The following is a 26317-nucleotide window of genomic DNA, read 5'->3' as shown; positions in this document are numbered from 1 at the left end:
TATATTGGGAGATTATAAATTTCCTATATGGGACAATTTAAACGAAATAGATAGGTAAAGAGTGAATGTTAGCCAAGTTCCTTCTTGTAATGGTTAAGGTCTGATATCTTAGGTTTTTTGTCTTAGCAATCTACAGTCACTTACGTTTAACACCGCTTTTGGTAATCTGTCCCGCAGTCTTGTCAAGTCAAGTAATCGTGAGGTGAACAGAGGCGGCTGTGAATGTTTTAATTGGGAATCAGAAGACTTTTTAGATGCTTATTGCTAAGTTTTCCTGTAGCTTACCAAATAGCTTGCAACGCTTCTTTATTAATACAGGTTAGGCAAGCTACTGCTCTAAATAACCGTTGTACTAGGCAACCTAAAGTCATAAACAATGTAAATTCATTTAAGCCCGCTCGTAATTTCACTTGCAAATGGGTTACCTATCAGTTTTTGGGCAATTCATACAGATAGGAGCCGAATAGAATAACTAATTTAGAATAATAACAAATTTAGGTAGAATAAACAATTTAGGAGTTAGAATTCACTTTCTGCGTTAACGCGATTGATCAGTGCCTTTTGGATTCTTTCGTCTTTTGTTTCAATATTGCTACTCACGGTCGGTGACAGCGATAGCTATCAATCCAGTCCACAGTTGTCACAGGCTCGAGATGATTGACGTCGGAGAGTTTATAAAAGGCGCGTGCTGTCCATAAGGGGCAGCTTACACTCCCCCCCGGTACGCCTACGTCGTAGTTGGCTTACTCACCGTCGCGCCTGACATCAAGGACGGCTAACTTGGCGGTAGCTCTCTCGTATACACCAGACGCCGTTCGCACTGTTGCAGACCGAATTTGGCCGTCTTTCGCTGTTTTGACTCCAATAACCTTACCTTTTGGCCAACAATTTCTTGGCAACTGGGGATCAACGATGACCACTACATCGCCGATGGATATCGGCTTCGTATAGGTGAACCATTTTGTTCTTCTGGTGATTTCGGGTAGATATGCAGTTAGCCAACGCTTCCAGTATTGGTTCACTAGGACCTGCGATGTGGTGTAAGCCTGCTTCAACGTTATCCCACTATCGTCGATGAGGGTGAGAGGTTTAGTACCATTAGATGAACCAAGTAAAAAATGGTTCGGAGTGAGAGCTGGCTCGGAATCGTTGTCGATCGGTACGTGAGTCAATGGGCGCGAATTGACAGTGTTCTCGATTTCGAGTTTTGGAGCTCTTCATCTCGCAGGGTGCGAGACGAGCTGATCGACATCAGATTGTTCTTAACTGTCCGAACCAGCCTCTCCCAACTTCCTCCCATATGCGGAGCTGCTGGCGGGTTACCCAACTAACAATCACTCATTTAACAGGCACCATTTTGATGAATTAATTCAGCATAATGTTGAATAACATTTGAATTATTTTCACGTACAACCTATGTTCGGGTTTTGTTCACACAAATTTGGAGAAGTTATAAAGCATCATGTTGTGCACCAACTTAATTTTTTGTTGTTCAAAGCGTTTTACAAATGTACAGGAAAGTTGTTATTAAGCTTTGGCAATAATGACTGAAAATAAATAAAATGCAAAAATGTTGAACTCCCACGAAAGTAATTATTTGCTCTCATGTTGCGAACACCTATTATGAAATAAGAACTACATATAAAATTACCCAAATCCGGATAAGAACTCGAGACTGTCGATTGCCAGCCGCATGCCTTCCTATCTACGCCATCGTAGAGATGGTGAGATGTAGCACCCAAAGCAAAACACAATCTTCCCATGCCTCAATAATGATCACTCCTGAATTTGTGTTCAGCAGTGGTGAATTAGCACAGCACGTGGTAATCAACTGAACAACGCCTTATACTTCAACAGCTGTTCAGCCCAAAACACGTGTTGTCAATTCTGATTTCGCTGTCAGTATTTTTATCGCACGGTGAGAAAACTTGTATCGAATGCGGCCAAAAAGTGTTGGTCCTTATTGAAGACATTGTTTCCAGACGTACTAATTGCGATATGAATATGTTTTTATTTTTATTATTAAATATCGATCTTTAAAAATGTATGGTGCGGAATGGTCTTGGACATGCTGCATTCACAGCATCTGTTCAGGTAATCCACTCATGCTCAGTCGAAGATCCGTTAAGCATTTTTTTTATTTGTGCTTTTGTCATGGAATCTTGATATTACGTTCAATAAATAGTGCATAAGGATGTTTAGGGATACTTGAAATGTGTCGATTTCTGAATTCTGTTTGGTTATCTAGGTGACTGTGGGAACAATATTCAGTAAAAACGGCAGCACTGAAATGTCAAATTCATCGATCCAACCGTCTCGTACAATCGAACTGCTGCGGAAGATAAAAAATATAATAATCAAGGTACAAGATATCTTGTTACTGATTAATAATAATAAATAAATGCCTCGTTTTTACGTTGATTACGTCTCTTGGCACTCAATGTTAAACTTCATAATTCTATTCTGTTTTATTTTAAGTGATTCGTTTAAAATATTGGCTCTTTAATAACTTGGTTGTCTAAACAGTTTTAGCCATGATTTATCCCATAATCCAAACAAAGTTCCGAGTCAAACTATGACGGGCTGAAGGCGTTTATTTGACAATTGAAAAGCATATTGTTCAGGAGCATATGCTTATCGATACATCAGCTTAATAAGATGCAGACAAATGCTTTGTTAAACTCTTTTGTTAAGGAACCAATGCTTGTTGAATAAATATCTTGTTAAACTTTTGAAAAGTGTTTTAATTTATCATTGTTGATACCGATAAAGAAAGTCGACCATTGACTATTTTCTCAATTGAAAAATCATTTAAACAGTAATGTGTAGAGCATAATTTTAGTTCAGCTATCATTCCCATTATTAAGCAACAATTCAGCAAGCTTGCTTGTTTGTGACTTGCAATTGTTAGTTGGGTAAACTTCCATTCTGTATCGGTACTGATGAACTCTTTCATAATCTCCGGCTCATTTATAGCTGCCTCTACATCGCACAGTTCACGACTCGTTCCAATAAAATTTGTGCCACGGTCGCTATATATCACTCTGGGAGTTCCTCGACGAGCGATAAAGTTTCGTAAGGCCATGATACACGATGCCGTATTGAGAGTATGGACCGTTTCGATGTGAATCGCTCGGATAGTCAAACAGGTAGCGAGCATTCCCCAACGTTTTTCGATTCTGCGTCCTACAGATACTTTGAAGGGGCCAAAGTAATCGATACCCACATGTGTGAAGGGACGTGTAAACGCTGCCAGTCGAGCCGGTGGAAGTTCAGCCATGATAGGTGGACGCGGAATGGCACTTTCGTTCTTGCATCGTTGACATCGTCTTCTGATTTTGCCGTAGCATACTCGAAGCCGGGATATGCAGTATTTTTGGCGTAGCTCATTGATGACGGTTTCATGGTTGCAGCGGTGGTATTTTTCATGGTAGTATGCAATAATTAGAGTGGTAATGTGGTGGTCACGCGGTAGAACAACGGGATGCTTTGAGTCTTCTGTAGTATACTGGCACATTCGCGTTCTACCCCGCATCCTGAGGACACCTCGCGCATCCAGGAAGGGAGAAAGCTGATACAAAACACTTTTCGGTGACAGTGGCGTTGTTTGTTCGTTTTGAGATTCCTGCGCTTTTCGTAGAATGGCAATTTCCTCACGAAAAGAATCAATTTGCGCCAGTCGCTGCAAATAAGCTTCGGCTTCAACCAGCTCTACGGTAGCTAGCGGGGAGGTAACAGTTGGTAATTTCTGTAGCTTGCGTCGGCAGTTTGCAGGAAACCGAAATACGAAGGTAGTCACACGGAGAAGCCTCTTCCAACTAGAAAAATCGTCTACGTTTATTATTGGTTCTGGAACTTTAAAGTGTGCTAGCAGATTTGGACGCAGTTCCGTAGTTGTTGAGGAGACGTTGAAGGGAGCTCGTGGCCAATCGGAACTAGCACGCCACAGGAAGTCCGGCCCTTTGAACCATCTGCTATCAGGACTCAGGTCTGGCCAGCCAACCCACTTCGTGGCATCGTCAGCTACATTATGCTTGGTGGGTACCCTACGCCAATCATTGATCTCGGTGGTTTCGAGGATCTCGCTCACTCTAAATGCCACAAATTGACTGTATCTCCTGTGATCCGAGTTAATCCAGCAGATCACGTCCCGGGAGTCAGACCAGAAAATACGACTTGATATTGGAATTGTCAAGGACTCCGAAATCATTTTGGCCAGTCTAGTTCCAATGACAGCTGCCTGAAGCTCTAGTTTTGGGATAGATGTGAACTTCAACGGGGCCACTCGTGTCTTTGCTGCAACCAGTGTGCACTCAACGACGTCATTCTTATGGAAGCGAAGGTATGCAGCTGCAGCAAAACCATTTTCGCTCGCATCGACGAACACATGTAATTGCATATCATAGGAGCCGTCAAGGGAGGTATGGATTCGGAAGCAACGTGGAATACTTGTTTGTTCTACTTGAGGAAGGATCTGCAGCCATTGTTTCCATTTTTCAAAAGCCACGTCCTGGATTGGTTCGTCCCACTGAACTCCGGAACGCCAGACTTCTTGTAGCAGAATCTTCAAAAACATGAGGAAATGGGCGACCAATCCTAAAGGGTCAAATATCGTCATGAGCACCCGAAGGATCTCTCTCTTTGTCGGGCAGCGTTGACCACTCAGTAGACCCTCATCGTATCGGTTCCTGCAGATTTTGAATGTGAAGGTATCTGTTGATGTGCACCACCACATTCCAAGCACTTTTTCGGTGGCGAGTTCGGATGACAAATCGAGGTTTTTCTCTGTAACATTATCTCCTTGCAATGCCTCCAACACTTGGCTGGAGTTACTGACCCAGTTTCGAATTTCGAAACCGCCGTTTCCGTGCACTAGTTTTACTTCGCTTGCAAGCTGAATGGCCTCCTGCTCAGTCTCGACGCTCACAAGCATGTCGTCCACATAGTGCCTTTTTGTTATAGCTTGCGCCGCATCCGGATAGTCCTGAGAATGGCGCTCAGCGTTGACGTTTTTAACGTACTGAGCACAGCTCGGCGAACAGCAGGCTCCAAAAGTCATTACGCGCATCACGTAGGTCCGTACATCACCGGATTTGTCTGTCCAGAAAAAACGTTGGCAGTGCTGGTCCTCTTCCCGAATGTCCACCTGATGGAACATCTCACGGATGTCACCTGTTAAACCAACTCGATGTTCACGAAACTGTAGAAGAATAGACAACAATGAGCACAGCTGGTCCGGGCCTTTCAGGAGTGCAGAGTTCAGCGATTTGCCGAAGGTTGATGCTGCGGCATCCCAGACAATTCTTATCTTTCCGGGTTTATTGGGATTTGTGACCGGAAAAATCGGAAGGTACCATATACGGAACATTGGTTTGTTCAGTTCTTCTTCGGTGAGCAGACGAATGTATCCCTTTTCCAGGTAATCGGCGATTTTCTTATTCAGTATTTCCGCCAACTCCGGATCCTTCCCTAGGCGTATTTCGAGAGAACGATGACGGCGAAGGGCCATAGCATGGTTATCTGGCAGGCGCGCATCATCGGAGCGCCATAATAGCCCAGTTTCGTATCGACCATTCTTGAGTTTCGTGAGTGAACGTAAAAGAGTCTCGGCCCGTTGATCGTCGGTGGACAGAAGTATGTTCGATGGCTTCGTTATCCCAAGACTGTCCAAAGAGAAATACTCCTTCATTGCTTGGTGTAGCGATTCGTCCATGTTGTCGCTTTGGTGATGTTCATGAAACGCACATTGGACGACATTGGGAGCATCCTCTGTACACCCTCCGTAAACGGTCCAGCCTAAACGCGTTTTCGATGCAATGGGATGATTTAGTTCTCCTTCTCTGCTTTGAAGTACTAAGCCGATGAACGCGTGCTTCAACCCTATGAGTATGCGTGGTTGAGCGGACTGATATGAGTCTACTGGAAGCCCACGAAGATGTGGGTATAGCTGCGATAGCTCCTTCATATCGATTGTCTGGTGAGGCAACAACAGTTCTTGAACTGTCCTTACGTTGTTCAAGTTAAACATTTTGGTTTGGTTCCGAATCCCTCCTATTTCCAGGCTTACGACACGGGAGTTGTCTTCATTGCGCTCTTTTCCACCAGTCCATCTTAAACATAGCGGACTGATTTCCCCATCAAGTTCCAAAAGCTTGGCCAAGCCATCATCGAGCAAACTGAGCTCGGAGCCCTCGTCGAAAAACGCATAGGTTTGAACTGTTTTGTTGCGGCTTCTTAGCACCACAGGCAGGTATCGAAAGAGGACAGCCGAAGTTTTTGTACGATGAGTATTGCATCCGTGACCCTGGCTAGTCTCCGGCTCGGATGACCCGGAATTCGGGTTCGGCGAAGCTACCACTGTAGTGATTTGCTGAGCTCGCTGCTGGTCGTTGTGAAGTAATGCATGATGTTTGAACGTACATCCGTTTTGGCCACATTCCTTCGTGTTGCAGCTTCCATTGTGGCGACGGAGACATCTACGACACAATCCGAATTCACGCACGGAAGCCCAGCGTGCATCACGTGAGAGCTCAAGAAATTGTTTGCATTTATCGGCTGTTCTGCAACTACCTTTGCAAATCGGACACCCATCGTTGAGACGATCTATGGGCGCTGGCGGACGTTCTATTGCGTTGGCGTTACTTGACGTGGCGGGCATCGAAGCATCGATTTCCGGTTGAGTTTCCAAGTGAGCGTTTAAGAATGCATTCCCCTTCTTTGGTAAGCGGGTTTCGCTCCGAGTCTGCTTCTGATCTGCAACTGTTATAGGGAAGACAACCGTGCTGGCGGCCTCTGCGAGGGAGTACAGGAAATTTCCGAAAGTCGCCAAGTTGACTCGAGGTACAGACATACGGTAGCATGCCCAATCCAGCTTCAAGGTTGGCGGAAGCTTAGAAACCAGTTGCTGCAAGAGCGACACATTGTATAGGTGATCCTCTAAACCACAAGCGTCTACTGTTGCACAAAAGTTTTTTACGTTCACTGCGAAATCCACCAGTGTCTCCAACTTATCCTCTCTCAAGGATGGTAACGCATTGATCTTAGCCACAAGCGAGTGTACAATGGCTTCAGGCTGCCCGAACATCATCTTCAGGGTAGCGATTACTCCAGGAACGTTTGCTGGATGCATCAGCTGGCTTTTCACTGCATCATATGCTCGCCCTTTCAAACATCTCTGCAATCGAATGATGTTTTCATCATTTGTGAACCCGCACATCGCTGAAGTACTATTAAATGACGAAATGAAAATCGGCCAATCTTCAGGATTTCCAGAGAAAGTAGGCAGATCTTTAGAGATTGCCTGACGTGCAGCCAGCTATGCACGAGTTGGTCCATGACGGATACTTTGATGGCGTGATGAGGGATTGTGGCTTACGGAAGAGAACCCATCGTCTTGCGGAATCGCATGATATCTGGACGACCGAAGCAGGGGACCTTCACCGGAAACGGGCATGGGAATAGAGCGTCTACTATTTCTGATATTATAATTGATTGGACCAGTTAGCGCAGGAGATTGTCTACTCGTCGCCTGGGAACCCCTATTCACGTTTGAACGGTTTAGTGTTGAACACCCCCGAGGAGAGAAATTGTTGGGAGCTGGTTCAACCAACGATTCACTACGACCACATCCGTTCACGTCCTCGACCCAGGCGTTCACTCGTTCCGTTCCTTCCGCAATTGACGTCATGTCGGACTGGTTGGTCAGCTGCCTCAAAATGTCGTACTTTTTGTTCAGATAGTTTCGCTGCTTTTCCACTTCTATCTGCTCCAGCGCACGCTCCTCCTCCAACTTTTGGAGTTCGAGTTTCAGTATTGAACTTCTGGAAGATCCGTGAGAGAGCACTGAGTACGTTCCTTTCGCCGAACGATCCGGTATGGATTTCAGCTGCGACGACTGTTTCGCTGCTCCTTTGCTTGACGGCCCATCCGGAGGTTGCAGTGTGTGCTGTTTGTCCGACGGGATGACCGAATTTAACGACTTGCTTCTTTTTGCTGTTTCCGCTTGCCTTGGAGCCTTGTCGGAGGTCGACAGGATTTGCAGAGCTCTGGTTACTGTGTCGCAGACAGCACAGCTCCAATTATTGTCCTCAATCTCCTTGGTGACTCCCACGCAGGCGAAATGATGCCACTTGTTGCAGACGTCGCATTGAATCATCTCTTCAGTGTCTGGACCACCACACACTTTGCATGCTCTACCCGGCAGGGTTTGATTCGCCTGTTGCTCTGGCGACGGGACCCTTGTGACAACCACCGGTACAATACCACCGTAAGCACCATCTTCCACTTGATGTTCACTTTGACCACCACTACCACCGATTTTTGCAACCGATCGCGTTCTCGTTGCACCGGTTCTCAAATCCGGTCTGAGATTGCTTCGGCTAGACATGTCTTGAAATTAAACGAAATTTATAAGCTGTTGTTGACTACCGGACCGCGGGGGGAGTTTCTTTCGCATAAATAACCTCCAGAGCAAGTTTTACTTTAACTCTATATTGGGAGATTATAAATTTCCTCCTCCTCTCCTCTTCTTGGCGTAACGTCCTCACTGGGACAAAGCCTGCTTCTCAGCTTAGTGTTCTATGAGCACTTCCACAGTTATTAACTGAGAGCTTCCTCTGCCAATGACCATTTTGCATGTGTATATCGTGTGGCAGGCACGAAGATACTCTATGCCCAAGGAAGTCAAGGAAATTTCCTTTACGAAAAGATCCTATATGGGACAATTTAAACGAAATAGATAGGTAAAGAGTGAATGTTAGCCAAGTTCCTTCTTGTAATGGTTAAGGTCTGATATCTTAGGTTTTTTGTCTTAGCAATCTACAGTCACTTACGTTTAACACCGCTTTTGGTAATCTGTCCCGCAGTCTTGTCAAGTCTGCGTGAGGTGAACAGAGGCGGCTGTGAATGTTTTAATTGGGAATCAGAAGACTTTTTAGATGCTTATTGCTAAGTTTTCCTGTAGCTTACCAAATAGCTTGCAACGCTTCTTTATTAATACAGGTTAGGCAAGCTACTGCTCTAAATAACCGTTGTACTAGGCAACCTAAAGTCATAAACAATGTAAATTCATTTAAGCCCGCTCGTAATTTCACTTGCAAATGGGTTACCTATCAGTTTTTGGGCAATTCATACAGATAGGAGCCGAATAGAATAACTAATTTAGAATAATAACAAATTTAGGTAGAATAAACAATTTAGGAGTTAGAATTCACTTTCTGCGTTAACGCGATTGATCAGTGCCTTTTGGATTCTTTCGTCTTTTGTTTCAATATTGCTACTCACGGTCGGTGACAGCGATAGCTATCAATCCAGTCCACAGTTGTCACAGGCTCGAGATGATTGACGTCGGAGAGTTTATAAAAGGCGCGTGCTGTCCATAAGGGGCAGCTTACAGTTCTTGTTTAACCCTTCAGCGCGCGCGCTGTTGTAAAAAGTACAACACTACCAAAAAACCTCGCTTTTCGTATGCAGCGCGATCGCGGTGCAGTTCGGTTGCTTGATGGCGCGCGTCCTGAAAGGTTAGTCCGTTTAATCATATCCTATGCAGTTCCTTGTTATATGGTCTGCTGTGGGTATGTCTTTACATTATTTGGGACTACGAAGCAAATTACCACAGTTGATCATGTGCGTGAAGCGCTGATTTTTTAACATGGGGAACCATAGGAAGTCAATTTTAAAATGCTTCTAAAAAATTCAAAACATTATTTAATTAAAAATGGATGGATGTACGGGTTAAGAATCTTCGTTTTCTACACACTCAGTACCTAATCTGGGGATAAACTTTTTAATCAAAATTATATGCTAAAAAGTTTGCTAATTGAATTTCTCATCACGTTATTTACCACGTGGAGAGTCGCCTTCACAGGTCCCTTACGACTTCGGTATGCGTGTGCGACCCCTATTTTATTCGGCAAATTTTTAGACAAAGCCACAAGGGAAAAGTCGTCGATACACTATTCCTTGATAGCTCCATTCCTTAATAGCATCATTCCTTGATTCGGAGCTGAGAAAACAGCAAGAGAGTGTAACTCTTTGAAAGTAAGTGCTCCCATCCTTGCTGACAGCAGCGCACGCAATTGGCATAGTGGAGGGCTGGATGAGTGTTTCGAGCGACGCGACATAAGAGGCACGAGACAGATCGCCAGAACACCGTCTATGTTGAAGTGGCAGAGGCAATGAAATTCCTCCACCAAGGGTAGATGGGGACACACAGGCACATACCGAGCGTGTCTAAATGGACAATCAGGCCCCATGGCGAGATTGACGCGCTGTAACATCCTTCAGGTCCAACCAGACATCTATGGCGCATGGTTCTGTGAAGAACTACTTTCCAAAGGTATTCTAGGTCATCCAAGAACTTCCGACTAAAGACCTGTAGGTCTACAAGCGTAATCAATAAGTTATTGTTACGTTACTGATACTGTCTACCCCCGTTGGTTTTAACGACACCTCATGCAAACCAACGGGGTTCGTTTTTTTTTTAACTTGAACTTCTAGTAACCCTGTGGACATCAAAAACACACTGATGGTAACCGTTTGTGTTGTTTTGCTTTGATTCTACGTTCCGTTTCACCCCGTTCCATGAGCAGAATGACGTTTGAACCATTTTTAGTTTAACCCGTAAACACCCGGGACGATCTACTTTTGGTAGAAATGCAATATCTTCTTTGTTTTAAAACATTTTACCATGGAATTTTTTTTTATATTCAAGGGGAATAGTTGTGCTAAGAAATGCATGGTACCTCCCCCCTTTGCACCCTCCCCCCTTTTGCGGGGAGCCGAAAATACGTGGCTTTTTTTGTATTTTTTATAAATTCTGCATGTTTTTGCTCAAATTTCATCGTTTTGCTAATCATCAATAGTTTTCACTGATCCTAGACATGCAATGTATTACTACCCATCATAGTCTGTTGAAGTTTTGATCCCAGAGCTATTCTAAGGCCTCCAAAATACTCCGAAATTTGTGACACAAATGTAACATTCTCAACCAAATTTTATGCACGATGATTGATCACAGAACATAGTCTACGGTACTCAAAAAGCCTCAAAGCACCCCTAGAAAATTCACGGTACATGACTTGGGTGATCTAGGACATCCAAACTACTCTGGAATTCATTTTCTTAAGATCTGAAACATCTACCATCGTTTGTGTTCACTCTGTTCAAGAAATTTAGTCACGTTGATGTCCATTAGACCTCACTATGCTATGAGCAACTTGATATTGTGGTAGTTGGACATTCCGTGAAATACAAATGGCCTCCAATACACTTTGAAGTTTGGGTTACGATATCTACATACTGTATCACGCTTTAGTTGTGAAAAATATTCGTGGAATGTAGTCTATACTGATGATGGAATCTCAGTGCACATCTATAATGCTTTCGGTACACTCATGGGATATTCCAGGCTTTCCAAACTATTCTGAAGTTAGGAACTTCAAGGCCTACAGGCTCTACTCTTGTTTTTCTTCACTCTAACGGCATAATTCTTTCACGATTGTGTCTGTTGCACCTTATTATATTACGAGTATCTTTATTTGTTGTTATTTGGGTGTCTGCTGGCATACAAATGGACCCAATGTATGTTGAAGTATGGGTCGCAATATTTGTAAAACTTAGGATATTTTTATTGTAGCGAATGCTCGCGGATTATAATCTACGCTACTCTTAGAACCACAGAGTACAATTCTGATAACTTAGCAACATTCACCAGGTGATCTAGATCATCCAAACTGTTCTGGAGTTAAGACCTTCAAGCTCTACAAGCTCCACTCTTGTATCTCTTTACTTTATCGATGTAATTCTTCCACGATTTACCTCTGTTGTATCTCATAATATGTTGAGTATTTCTTTGTGTTCCTTGTGCATCCACTGACATACAAATGATCTTTATGGTATTTGGAAGTGTCAGAAATTTCCCAAGAACTCCTCTAGACGTTCCTCGGAAGTTCCTCAGAAGTTCATCGTGATGTTTCCCAAGAATACTTCTACGAGTTTTTAGGGAATGTCTCAGGACTTCCCGTGAAATTCTTCAGGAGATTCCCAGCAGTTTCTCGAAAATTTCTTCAGGAGATATTGTAACGTTTTGACGTTTTTATTCTGTTTAAGTAAAATAAAGTTTGAATTCAGTTAGATTAAATTGTTGAATTTTTTGAATATTTCGATTTTGATTTTAAAATTTGTTTTTTTTTTTATAATTCATTATTAGTTTTCATGATTATTTTAGTTTAATTTGTAGCTTTTGACGTTTTTATCTTTTTAAGTAAAATCTTAATTGAATTGGATTCGTTGAATTTGCCTTAGAGTTTGAACCGTTTCATTTAGTATAGATTATCCGTTTCATATATGGTTTGTGTCTAGGCTAAGCTAATGACGATTCATGTTGCGTATCTTATAGGACTTTTTTCGATGGCGTTAAATAGTTTTTACGCCATGTGCGATTGAATTTGGCGCACTTGTATATAATAGTTTGTAGATTGAATAGACGACTGCTACAATAGCAGGAAATTTACCTGACTAGAGATTTCGACTGACTCCATCACTTGATAGTTGAGTCGGCTGGAGAACAGAAGCGAGCTTCGGCGACCTTCTGCCAGTTTTAAGTTTTGTTAAGGTGTGTAGTGTTTTGTAGTATTGTAAATTTGTTAAGTAGTGCCGTTTGAAGTGGATTTAACATAAATTGTCTTTGCTTTTCGTTTTGTAGTGGCTTAAATTTTGGTTTTTGTCGCCAGGGGCAGACGCTCTGTTCCCTGTGCGTTTAATTGTTGTTTAAAAGGTAATTATACAAATTCAATTCGTTTTAGTGTATGTTGTTTTAATTTCGTGTTCGTCTTTGGACCTTAGCGTCCAAGACGCTTTTTATTTTGGGCTTTAAGCCACATTTCTCCGTGCTCCACTGGTGCTCTTCCTCGCCCGCCAACAAATGGTAGTCAAACGGAGTGAAGGGACCATTTCCGGCCTACCCGCGTGCGGTTGACGTACGAACGGGCAGAGTTTCGGACAGCCGACGCCCCCCTCCGCATCGTTAATCCGGCGAACATTTGGAAGAGCCCATCGACGTCGACGAGTGGCCAACAGCAAGCTTCGAGCACCAACAAAACCTGCGCAGGTACGTTTTGAGTTCATGGCCATGATATTACACACACACACACAACACACACACTTGACGATATTTGTAAAAATAATATACGTTAAAACGAATTTGATTGCTTGTTGAGCTTAGTTTCATTGTTTGTTTTTTTTTTATGTTTGAATAAATTCACTTCAGCGACCCCTAATTGTTTGATTTTGTGATTATTTCTGTTTTTAGTCTCTTTTTGGTGTAAATTTTCGTTATTGTTTCAGTTCGAACGTTCTATATACTAGATTTAGAGTTTTTAATCGAGTCAGCGGCCGTTCGAGAAAGCCCTCGAGATAAGAGTCGTGGATTTAGTCGGGCAAACCTAAAATGAACCGGTGGTCTCTCGTTAGCGAGAGTGGCGCAAAAGCCACCGCGTTTTATAACCTCTCGAGCTAACTCGGCGAACGGTTACAGTATTCTGGAATTCCTCCGAAAGTTCCTCAGGAATTCCTCCGAAAATTCCCCGAGGATTCCACGGAAGTCCCCTAGAATTCTTCCAAGAATCTCTCCAAGAATTTCAAAAACTCCTACTGGACCTTCCCTAAGAATTTCACCAGAGAACCCTCTAACATTTCTGCCCATAATCCCTTCAGGAATTTCGCCTGAAATTCTTCCAGGGATTTTTCAAGAATTTTCTCCAAAAATTCATTTGAAAAATCTTCCAGAAATTCCTTTATGAATACCTGCTAGATTCTTCAGGAAACCTCCAGAAATTCCTCAAGAAAATACTCCCGGGACAACTCCAGGGATTCCACCGAGAATAACTGCAAGGATTTCTCCAAGAACTTCTTCCAAGAATTCCTTCAATTTTACTCAAGTAAATTGTAACTACCGATGGGACGCTCCACGCATCCTGTGGCATCGGCGTCCATACGCCCAGGCCAGCTCACCTTCTCAGCTCCTCAGGGTCGGCATTGACCGGGGAAAGACTGGACCACCCTACACTTACCTGCCAACTGAAGAATCAGAGCAAACAAGGGAAAGCCAGAGTCACTAGTAGGGGGATTGCTCTCTCACTTTTATATTGTAAAGGCCTAGAGTTGGGTAACTATCTACTACTGTATTGTGTATTGTGGTGTGGGTTAATTTTTACAATAATAATCGAATATTCGTTGGGGCCCATTGTTGACGAGGAGGAGGTGGTAAGGAGATGCTGGCATACCTGACGAAGCTAGTGTGGTCGTCGTCGTAGAGAAGGATGTGGTGTTGGTTGCGGAGATCACAGAGAGCCGGGTGTCGCATCATTGGCGGAGCCAGCATTTTCTTTCTTCTTACTCACTCTCCTAAACGTACACGAGAAAGAGAAAGATGGAAGAGGAGGCAGCTTGCCCCCTCTTTCATCTCGCTCCTTCGCTTGCATGTTTGTGAGAGTGAGCAAGAAAAAAGAAAAAGCTGGCTCCGCTAATGTGTCGCATGCTGGCAGAGAACGGGGTTCCGCATCGCTGGTCGAAACTTCTCGCCGCCCCGCGGCTTGGCTACGGTAGCATCTTCATGGAGATGTGCATCGTGTTCCGACGTCTACACTCCCAAAAACTTCCACTTTTCGTTAGAGAGCTGGAATCACTTTTCAGGTCGTTGTTATCTTTCGCCTCAGTGTCACAGGGGGGGGTCCGGTTAACCGGCTTCAAAGCGCGGTGGCTTGTATCGGGGAGTTCTCTCTTTACTTTTGGAACTTTTCCTTGGAAAACACTATCGACCAAAACTTAACTGACCACGCGCGGCTTCAACCCGATCACTCTCAAAGTCTTCTGTTCCGACTTCAAGAAGAACGTCTTCTCTGCATGACATTCCGAACTATTTTCCCTTTAATTTTGTCCTTACCATCGGCGCATCCCATCTCCACACTCCAAACTCCTTTCCCTCCATCCTCATTCCATTCCTCCAGTTGCTCCTCTCCATTCCTCTATTCACAATCCCGGATTTCGTGTTGTAGTATTCCTACTTTGTTCCCCTTTTCTAAGCATTCTGCTACGAAGGGCATAAGGTTGAGTTGGTAACCGTTTTTTGAATTTCATTTATAATGTAACAGGGGTTCTCAACTTATTATTTTTTAACAACTAACAATACTAACACAATTTTAACATTCCTAACAACTACATTTAAGTTCCACCTTTACTAACATCAACAAATTATAGTTTTACAAACAACAGAAGAAGAAGTACTTTCAAAACAGAGAACAATAATTTTAACATTTTTTTAACAAACAAAAAAAAGCAAAAATTGTAACCTCAGCCTACCGTTGTTCCCGATATTGTCGGTAACAAAATATTTCAAGAATTCCTCCAAAACATTCTCCAAAAATTCCTCAAGGATTTTTTCCAGATATTCCTTCAAGAATCCGTCCAGGAATTTTTCCAGGAATTCTTTTAAGAAGTTCAACAGGTACTCTAATAAAAATTTCTCCAAGACCTTTCTCCAATATTTATGTCAAAATTCTTCCAAGAATCTGTCTCAAAATTTTGCCAGGGATTCCTTTACAAATATCTTTGGAAATTCCTCCAGGGATTTTCAATGAATACCTTCAGAAATTCCTTCTGAAATGCCTACAGGAATACTTCCAGGAATTCCTCCAAGAATTCCTTCGGGAAATCCTCCAAAAATTCGTCGAGGAATTTCTCCAAGACATCCACCAAGAATTCCTCCAACAATCCCTTCTAGAATTCCTTTCCATGAATTCCTTCAGCAATACCTCCAAGAAATCTTTCTAGAAATCCTTCAAGATCCTCTCTAGGAATTTCTCCAGGAATTCCTTGAAGATTTTTTTTCAGCCCGCATAGCGAAATACAATTTGTCTTGAGGTCCAAACAATAAATTTGTTCTATCTGTTAAAGTCAGTATACGGGAGGTAGTTGCTTTCATGTCGAAGAATATGCAACACAGCTTGTTTAACAATAAGTCACAGTCTATGTAATCCACATCAAGTGTTAACAATATACCATATTTTGCAAACATTGTTTAACGACATGAAGAAGGAATCACGTGAGAAATGGGACCAATATAAAATCACCCTTTGTCAAGTGGTTTGTTCTTATTTATCGTAGCACACTTACACAAGTTCATTTAACAATTTGTTACTGATGTTGAACAATTTCTCAAATTGTTGCACGCATCGGTATATGTGAGCACCGATATTAAGGTGAAACTGGAAGCATTTCCTCACTTTTTACTCTATGATTTTTTAAAAAATAATGAAGCATTATTTTTGAAAACGGTCTCCGTGCAGAGTTAGAGGAATGATCAAGGTATCACCTGGATTTTTTTAACTTGTGGAAAATGATTATCAGTTTTCAAAAACCATTTTTGAACAAAATTGTGATGACTTTTTTTCAGCCAAATTTTTACTTTGCGCAGCAATATCTCGGAAAGTTTACATGAAAAGCCCTTTTTTGAGTCCCGTCCAAAGATTGGAAATTTCAAGAGGAAGATTTTTGTCGAAGACATAATTAGTGGAAAATGTAATTTTCCACATCAAAACCATTTTTCTTTCAAGTGAACAACAGCAGTTTTCATGCGCTTGCGTGTGTGAGTAAGCAACGGACCAGCAGCAGCAGGACGGCTGAGCAAGTCAAACCGGTTTTGTTGGTCGTCGCACAAAGCGGAGACCGAAAAAAAAAACACACGGGAAGGTGGCATCTCGGGTGGGATAAATGAATGAAATTCTACGGCCAACGTAAAGCAGTTGCATTTTGCTGAAGCATGACCGTAACTTTCTCTTTGTACGATTTAGTTTTCTCTGTGAAAGATATGTTTTGGAAATATTAAAATACATCATCAAATAATGATGCGCATGTTCTTGACTATTGGCATAATCGTTGATTGTATGGACATAAACGATGCATATTAGAGAAGTGAAGTGTAACAAGGTCAATAAAAATGTTTGAATATGTTTTTAGCATTATCGAGAATGAACATATTCGTAGGTCAGCCGCTGCTGATTACGTAACAACATGTGAATTTGTTGATTATTCAATCAACTTTTATCAACCAGTTTAAAAGTTATGTGTGTTGTTATTATTATTATTAGTTTATTAAAGACACTTTTATACAAGAGTGGCATTCGTTTCGGCTGTGTGTTGTGAGAATGAGTATTTGAAGATATTTTTCGTTTTTTTCAAATGGTATATCTGAAAATTCATAACTTCTGAGCGTCTTGGCTACTTTGGATGAATGTTTCACTATTTGCTGTCGCAAATGCTACAATGTAGTACATATCTAAAATATTCATATTCTAGTGAATCCGCACGAAACATAATTCTAGAAGCTAATAATGAATAGCCATTTTCTGTGAGGGGCCGTTCATAAAAATGAAAATATATTAAAACTCCACTGGCGCTATAATCACTTTTGTTGTTTAATTATTTTAATAACTTTACTTGTAATAATTGATTATTTTAAACTGTTCATCTTGTAGAGCATCTTTTGTTTTGATAAACAAAATTCATTTGAATTTCATTAGATGTTAGTCCCACGAACAGTCGCTAGTTATTCTAATTTCATAAAGTAAGTAGACCAAATAAATTCATATTTGTGTTTTGTGCCTTCAAGTCTAAGTTTTTGTAAATAGTGTAGCTTTGGGTATTATCGGCAGGTTTGTTCTCTTCGTCATGGGGGTTTTGTCGGCCAAATTGCGTGAAACGGTCATATAATTCAGCTTGGTTGGGAATGATTAGAGGCCCACTCTGATAAAAAAAAACCTCAGGACGAAGACAACAAAACTGAAGAAATAGTGTAAGTTTCCCCATATCATGACTTTTGGGATCAATATAAATTTCTAGAGTGCGTATGAGGGTAGAAATATTTCTGAAATAATTAATATCAAAATAAATTGAACCAAGGTAAATATTGAATTGAGAGAAACCAGACAGGATAATGAAGTTTCAAGAATGCAGCTATGGATTTTGAAGGAAAATTATGGTTTGAACAAGAAGTGGGAAATCCAAAGAAAGTGGAAGCGGACAAGAAGCCGGGGTTTCTAAGGGCAAGGTTTATGTTATGAGAAAAAACTGACGATGTCGGAAGACATGAAAAGTCCATTTTGAATAAGTTAAGGATACTTGAAACAAGATGGTGCTCCCAGGTATAAGAGATTCCCAGATATTCGTTAAATATTTTGCAACGATATTTTTTCAAAGGATCCTTTAGGAATCCTTTAGTATATTCTGTCAAAAAATCTTTCAGTTATTCTTCCGAGTATTCTTCCAAAAATACTCAAAAGGTTGCTACAGAAATTCACCCATAAATTCTTCAGTGGTTTTTATAGATATTCCTTCACAGTTTATTTTTCTCACGATTTAAAGATTGTTCCAAGAATTCCTACATAGATATTTACAGTATTTCATCACGAGATTTCATCACGAATTATTTCATTAGACATTTATCAATAGACCCTTTCAGACAATTTCAGACAGGTTTTTTTTAACACTGTCGCCCAATGTTTTTTTTAGCGATTCTGCCATAGGATTCTCCAAGAATTCCAGATCTAGCAAGACAGTTCTTTCAGAGTTTTTCTTATGCATTTCCTTAAAAAATCTCATTGAATTATTCCAAGATTTGTTCAGAATCTCTTCCAGAGATTCCTCGAAGAATTTTTTCGGCTTTTTCTAAATATTGTCCCAGAGATTTTTGAGGAATTTCTCCAGTACCTCTTTTGGGTTTTCTTGCAAAGATACTACAAGAAACTCTTGAAGCGAGATATCAAAACTCTATTCTTCTAGAAACTATACAAAAGAAATACTCTGGTATTCTTTAAAGATTCAAAGTGATTCCTTTGGAGATTCCACCATGAATTCCTCTTAAAATTCTACCAGAAAGTCCTTCAGGAGATCCTCCACCAAGTCCACAAGAAGCACTTACCAAGCTACTTTCAGAAATTCCTTCATAAACATTTATAAGAACTCATTCAGAGATTCTTCCAACAACATATAATTCATCCGGAGCTTTATCTAAGAATTGTCTAGGAAAATATTCTTCCAAGAATTCTTTCTCCTATCCCTCAATATCCTTCAGAAATTCCCACCAGAGGAACTCGTTCAGTGTTATCTCAGAGATTCAGCCAGAAACTCTTCCAGAGATTTCGTAAGCGATTCCTCCGTAGAAGTTCTCTCAGGAATAACTCAAGAAATTCTGCCAGTAGTTCTTTAAGTTACCCAATAATTCTTCAAGAGGTTCATCCGGAAGCTCGTCCAAAGGATCTTCCAGAATTCAATCAGGAGATTCCACCAAAGATTTCGCCAGTGATTTCTTCGGGGGTTTCTGAAAGCTTCCTTCAGGAAGAGAGTGCCTACTGTAGTTGCTCCAGAGTGTCCTTCTTTCAAAAATTTTTTAGGAGATTCATTTGAAATGCCTCCAGGTATTGTTTCAAAATTTTCCAGCAATTAATGTTCTTCTAGAAGTTTTTTTTCATACAAATCCTCCAACAAGGAATTCCTAAAGCGATTCTTTCAGAAATAATTCAAATTCCTTGTGGAAAAGGGACTCCTCCGGAAATCCCTCCAGGAACTCCTTCAGATATTTCAAAAAGTTCGATTTCATTTGATTTTAATTCCAAAGACTTCGACAAGAATTCTTCCAGAGATTCCTTCACCACGAAGTCAAGGAGCTCATCTACACATTCCAATAGCATTTCCGCAAGCAGTTCTTCAGGATTCCTCCAGAAGTACCTAAAAAATTTCGTCAATATTATTCTTGAATGGTTCTTCTAAGAATACCTTCAAGAGTATGTCCATGTGATCGCTACACTGTTTCCTCTTTGAATTTTTGCAAGAATACCTCTAGAGTTTCTTTGGAGATTCGCACACATCTGTTGAGCAGTCTCTGGTGGTTACACGGGAGTATTTCTGGAACAAATCGTGATTGATTCTTTGCAGGAAGTTTTTGTTGAATTTCTTCGGGATGAAAGAACCTCTAGAGTAATTCCAGGGAAAACATTTTGAGGACCGTACGGAGAATTCTCTACTAGAGTGTCTGGACAGCGTGGACCTGGTATGATGGTTGAAACTATCACGCCCAGGACCTGAATTCAAATCCCACTCGCGACATACTCACAACATGTAAGTTCTTCCTTAGCAAGGGAATTAAAGCTGTGGGCCCGGAGACGAACTAGCCCCGGGCCAAAAATTTAGAAATAAAGATAATTCTCAGGATTATTTTCCGTTAGGATGTCTGAAGCAATCCTTAGAACACATAGAGAAGATATGGTGAAGTTTATGGAAGAATTTCGAAGAATGGACGAAGTATTTCAAAAGGAATTTATGAACGCATCTCTGGAAGGACAACAGAAAGAATTCCTGATGAAATCTTAGAAGCAACCCTTATAGAAAGTCTCGAGGGGAGTTCCACAGGAGTTTCAGAAGGAATTTATTAATATGTATCCGAAAGTTATTTCGGAAGAATATTTAGAATAATTCCTGGAAAAAAAATAAACAATTCCCAGATGAAGCTTCAAATGAATGTGTAGGGGAACTATTGTGAAAATGTTGCATGAATCAGTATATGAGTTCCTAGGAAGATTTCTGGAGGATTTTTGAAAGTAGCTCGAAAAATTCTTTCTGGAATCTGTGGAGGACTTTGTTGTGGATTTTCAAAAGGAATAACTGGAAGAGTCTTTTTAAGAATTTCAAGATGAATCTTTTGAAGAATTACAGAGGAAATATTTAGAATCATTCCTAGAAGCAATTTGTTGTCGTAATTTTGCAAGAAACCAACCAAGGGAACATTTGAAGAACATGCCTGGAATATTTTCTTAATCAATTTTATGAGGAAATCTAAAGAACTATCCGAGGAATATCTGGAAGAATTTCTGAGAAAATCTTTGGAATAGTGACGAAAATTTCAACTGGAAAATAATTGATTACACTAGTTTACAAAATAAAACGAAAGTTGTGAACTTTTGTCAACGACCAAAGTTTTTGAAGCACAATTTAGCGCTGATTTCGAAACCGTGCTTCAAAAAATTTTAAGTAGAGCAGTTCTTTAGTTTTAGCTCAATATCGAGTTTTACAATTTTTTAAAATATGAAATTTACTAAAATTAAAATATCTTGCGAAGGAATTTCAGGAGGAATCTGCGAAGAAATTCATATAGGAATCCCCGAAACAATTCCAGGAACAATCCGTCAAACTAATTCGAGGAGAAATCCCCGACAGAAATCCAGGAAGAATTCCCGAAGGACTTCTTGTTGTAGTCCTCGATGGAATTCCAGGAGAAATCCCCGAAGTCATTCCAGGAGGAATCTCCGAAGAATTTTCAATAGAAATCCCCGGAGAGTTTTCAAAAGAAATCACCGAACGAATTTCATGAGAAATCCTTGAAAGATTTCCAGGAAAAATTCCTGAATAATGTTCAGGAGGCATCCCCGAAAGAATTCCAAAAAGAATCTCGAAGAAATTCCATGATAAATTCCCGAATGAACTCCAGGAGGAATCCCCGAAAAAAATCCAAGAAATAATCCCTAAGTGATTTCCAGGTGCAATCCCTGGTGTAACGTCTCAAGGAGCAATCCCGAAGGAATTCCAGGAAGAGCCCTCGAAGAAACTACAGAAAGAATCTCAAAAATTTTCAGCAGGAATCTCCAAACGAATTCCAGAAGGAATCACCGACGAATTCTAGGTGGATTATTCGCAGAAATTCCAGAAGGAATCTCTGAATTCCATGAGAAATCCTAGACAGAATTCCAGGAGGAATCCCAGAAAGACTTTTAGTTGTGGTCTCCGAAGGAATTCCAGGAAGAATTCCTGATCGAATTCCACAAAGATTCCTTTACTTTAAGAAATTCCAGGATGAATTCCTGTTGGAATTTCAGGAGGAAACTCCGGAAGAATGCCAGGAAGAATCTCCCATGGAATTTTAGGAGTATTCCTTGATGGAATCTTTGACGGAAGAATCCCCGAAGAAATTCCTAGAAAAATCCTCGTGAAAGTAATTCCACAGAAAATTTTCCAAGAAATTTGTTGAGGAATCTCCAAAAGATTTCTAGGATGAATCATAAAATGGCATACAGGGTGAATTCTTGCAAGAGTTCCAGGAGGAATCCTCGAAGGAATTCGAAAAGCAATTGCCAAAGGAATTCCGTGAGGAATTCTTGATGGAAGTACTGGAAGAATACCTGAAGGAATATCAGGCGAAATCTTCGAAGAAATTCCAGGAGAAATCCTTGAAGAAATTGAAGGAGGAATTTTTGAAAAAATTACAGGGCGAATCTTTCTTTTGAAATTTGGTGAGAAATCCCCAAAAGATTTATAGAAGGAATCATTGAAGGATTTACAGGAGGAATTCTCGTAGGAATCCCAGAAGCAATTCCCAAAGAAATTCCATGAGAAATTTTCGATGGAAGTCCAGGAGAAATCTTCGAAGAAATTCCAGGAGGAATTTTTTGGGGGATTACTTCAGGAAATCCTTCGGGGATTTCTTTGGAGATTTCCCCTGGAATTCCTTCAGGGATTTCTCCTGAACTTCCATCGAGAATTCCTCATGGAAATCCATTGGGAATTGCTTCTGGAATTCCTTCGAGTATTCCTCCTGTCCATGAATCCTTCTATAAATCTTTTGGGGATTTCTCATCAAATTTCAAAGGAAATTTTCTTTGGAATTCTTTGAGATTCTTCCTGTAATTCTTCGGGGATTCTTCCTGGAATTCATTCAGAGAATCTTCCCGAAATTCCTTCGAAGACGTCTTCTGGAATTCCTCCTGGAATTCGTTCGGCGATTCCTCCTGGAATTTCTTAGAGGATGCTTCCTGAAAATTCTTCGGAGATTTGCTCCTGGAAATCCTTTCTCTTTTCTGGAAAGATTCCCCCTGGAAATCTTTCAAGTATTCCGTGGAATTTGTTCGGGAATTTCTCTTGATATTTCTTCGGGGATTTTTCTTCAAAATCCTTCGGGAATTCCTACTAAAATTCCTTCGGGGATTTCTCCTGGAATTTCTGCGAGAAATCCTACTGAAATTCGTTCACAAGTTTCTCCTAGAACTCCATCGGGGACTACAACTAAAAGCCTTTCGGGGATTCCTCCTGAAATTCCTGTGGAGATTCCTTCTAGAATTCGTTCGGGGACTATATTCTGGAATTACTTCGAGAATTCCTCATGTTATTCCTTTCAGGATTCCTGCTGGAATTCTTTGAAACTCTTCTTGTTTTTCCGTCGAGGCTTCTTCCTGGAATTCCTTCGGGATTCCTCCTGGAATTCGTGATTGAATTCCTCCTGAAATTTATTTGACGATTCCTCCCAGCTTTCCTTCAGGAAATCCCTCTGAATTTCCTTCGAGGATTACTCCTTGAATGCCTTCGGAGATTCCTCCTGGATTTTTTTCGGAACTACTCCCAGATATCCTTCAGAGATTTCTCCTGAAATTCGATCAGTGTTGCCTCCTGAAAAGTTTTCGGGCCTTTCCGTTGTAATGTTTCTGGAAGGATTCCTCCTGCATCCCCATTCGCAGATTTTTCTTGAAAATCCTTCGAGGATTTCTCATGAAAATCCTGCAGGAATTCCTTCGAGGATTTCTCTTGGACTTCCTTTAGGAAATCCTCCTGGAATTTGTTAGGGGATTCCTTCTGGAATTCCGATGAACACCAGGAGGAATCCATGAAGGAGTTCCAGGAGCAATCCCCGAAGGAACTTCAATTCCCGAAGGAATTCCAGGAGGAATCCACAAAGGAATTCCAAGAAAAAAAACCCGAAGGAATTTCAATCATCGAAGGAATTCCGAAGAAGAATCTCTGAGCGAACTTCAGGATGAATCTCCGAAGGAATTCAAGATGTAGTCGCTGTTGAAATTCCAGGAAGAATCCCCGAAGGAGTTGGAGGAGTATTCAGGGAAAAACCTGAAGGAATCCTCGAAGCATTTCTAGAAGCCATCCTCGAAGGATTTCCAGGAGTTAATCACTGAAAAAACTCCGGACACAACCCTCGAAGGAATGCAGGAAGAATCTCAAAGAATTCTAGCAGGAATCACCAAAGGAATTCCAAAGAAAATTTTCTAAGGAATACGATGAGGAATCCCCAAAAGATTTCTAGAAGGAATTATAAAAAGACCTTAGGGGTGGGGAGGATCTTGAAAGAAATCCAGATGTAATCCCCAAAGTTATTCCATGATGAATTCTCAATGGAAGTCCAGGAGGAATCCCTGAAGTAATCCCAGGAGAATTCTTCGAAGAAATTCCAGGAATGGAATTCCTTTGGAGATTGCTTTTGGAATTGCTTCGGGAATTCCTCATGCAAATCTTTTCCCTTTTCTGGAAAGATTCCCTCTGGAAACCTTTCGAAGATTCCTCCTGGAATTTCTTAGAAGATTTTGTCTGAAACTCTTTCAAGGATTCCTCCTGCACTTCCATCGAGAATTCCTCATGGAATTCCTTTGGAGATTGCTTCTGGAATTCCTTTGAGGATTCCTCCTGGAGCTCTTGCGAGAATTACCACTGTATGTCCTTTTATGATTTCTCCTAGAAATCTTTAGGGGATTCCTCATCAAATTTTCTTTGGAATTCCTTTGGTGATTTCTGCTGGAGTTCTTTGAGATTGTTCCAGTATTTCTTCGAGTGTTTATCCCGGAAATTGCACCTTCGTAGATGGTTTCTGGAACTCCTTCGAGGATTCCTCCAAGAATTTCTTCGGGGATTTCTCCTGGAATTACCTCAAGGTATACTCCTGAAACTCCATGGGGAATTCTTTCGGAGATCCCTCCTGGAATTCCAACAGCGACTACTTCTGGAATTCCTTCTGGATTTAATCTAGGAATTCCAGGAAATCCTTCTGAAAATCATTCGGGAATCCCTCCTGGAATTTCTTCGGGGACTACAACTAATAGTCCTTTTGGAATTCTTCCTGGAATTCGGGGATTCCTCCTGGAATTCCTGTGGATATTCCTCCAAGAATTCGTTCAAGAATTCCTTCTGAACATCCTTCTGGGATTTTTCCTGGAATTACTTCTCGGATTCCTCCTGGAATTACTCCGGGAATTCTTTCTGGAATTCGTTCGGAGATTTCTTCTGAAATTTCTTTGGGAATTCCTGCTGAAATTCTTAGAGATTCTTCTTGTAGATTCTTCGAGGGATATTCCTGGAATTTCTTCGGTATTGTTCCTAGAGTTACGTCGGGAATTGCACCTGGAATGTGCTAAGGGATTCTTTCTTGGAATTCTTTGGGGAATTCCTCCTAAAATTGTTTCGGGGAATCGTCCTGAAATTTCTTCGGGGATTCCTCTTGTAATTTTTTCGGGGATGCCTCCTGAAAATTCTTCGGGGACTCTTCCTGGAAATCTTTTAAGGATTCCTCATGGAATTCGTACGAGGTTTTCTATTGAAAATTCTTTGGGATTTTTTTTGGGAAATCCTTCGGAGATTCCTCCTAGAATTTCCACCTGGGATGACTTCAAGGAACCCCTTATTCCTGGAATTTCCTGGAATTCCTTTTGCGATTACTTCTGAAATTTATTCGAGGACTCCTCCTGGACTTCCTTCGGGGATTCCTTCAGAATGTTCTTCAGAGAGTCCTCCTGAAATTCCATCAAGGAATACTCCTGAAAGTCCTTCGGGAATTTTTCCTGGAGTTCTTACGGGAATTTCTCCTCTAATTCGTTCGGAGGATTGTTTCTGGAATTCTTTCGGGGATTCCTGCTGATGAAAGATTTCCCCAGGATCCCCGTTCTGGGTCTTTTCTTGAAAATCCTTCAGGGATTCCTACTGGAATTTCTGCAGGGATTCCTACGGGAATTCTTTCGAGGATTTCTCCTGGACTTTCTTCAGGAAATCCTTCTGGAATTCCAGGAAGAATCCCAGAAGGAAATCCAGAAAGAATCTTCGAAGAGCTTCCAGAAGTAGTCCTCGATAGAATTCCAGGAGGAATCCCTGATCGAATTCCAGAAGGATTTTCTGAAGAAGGTCCAGGAGAAAGCCTCGAAAGAACTCCAGGAGGAATCCTTGCTGAAATTTCAGTAGAAATCACCGAAGGATTTTCAAGAAAAGTCTCCGAACGGGGATCCAGGGGGAATCTTTAATCAGGGAGAATCCTCGAAGAAGTTCATGTAGGAATCCCCGAAAGAATTCCAGGAACAATCCCCCAAACGAATTAGAGGAGAAATTCCCGGAAGTAATCTCAAAAGGAAGTCCAGGAGGAGTCCTCGAATAAATTTCAGTAGGAATCCCAAACGGAATTCCAGGATTTCAGGGAATCCCTGAAGCCACTCCAGGAATAAATTTCGGGAGG

The 26317-nt window shown here is 41.2% G+C and overlaps 1 protein-coding gene across 1 annotated transcript in view; it reads right to left on the bottom strand.

The window, feature by feature from the left end:
• Window positions 1-8386, bottom strand: part of LOC134291299 (uncharacterized) — an 11600-nt gene extending 3214 nt beyond the window's left edge. Inside the window, exons 1-3 of the mRNA XM_062858857.1 lie at window positions 7376-8386; window positions 6977-7174; window positions 4838-6904 (exon numbers count right to left, since the gene is read on the bottom strand). Of these exons, the coding sequence (XP_062714841.1) occupies window positions 4838-6904; window positions 6977-7174; window positions 7376-8386 (3276 nt within the window). The remainder of the gene's footprint in view (window positions 1-4837; window positions 6905-6976; window positions 7175-7375) is intronic.
• Window positions 8387-26317: the final 17931 nt, after the last annotated feature.

The sequence above is a fragment of the Aedes albopictus genome, chromosome 1, assembly GCF_035046485.1.
Source record: "Aedes albopictus strain Foshan chromosome 1, AalbF5, whole genome shotgun sequence".
In the NCBI taxonomy this organism is placed as follows: Eukaryota; Metazoa; Arthropoda; class Insecta; order Diptera; family Culicidae; genus Aedes; species Aedes albopictus.
The sequence above is the reverse complement of the archived record's forward strand: the minus strand, read 5'-3'. Positions and strand labels throughout refer to the sequence as shown.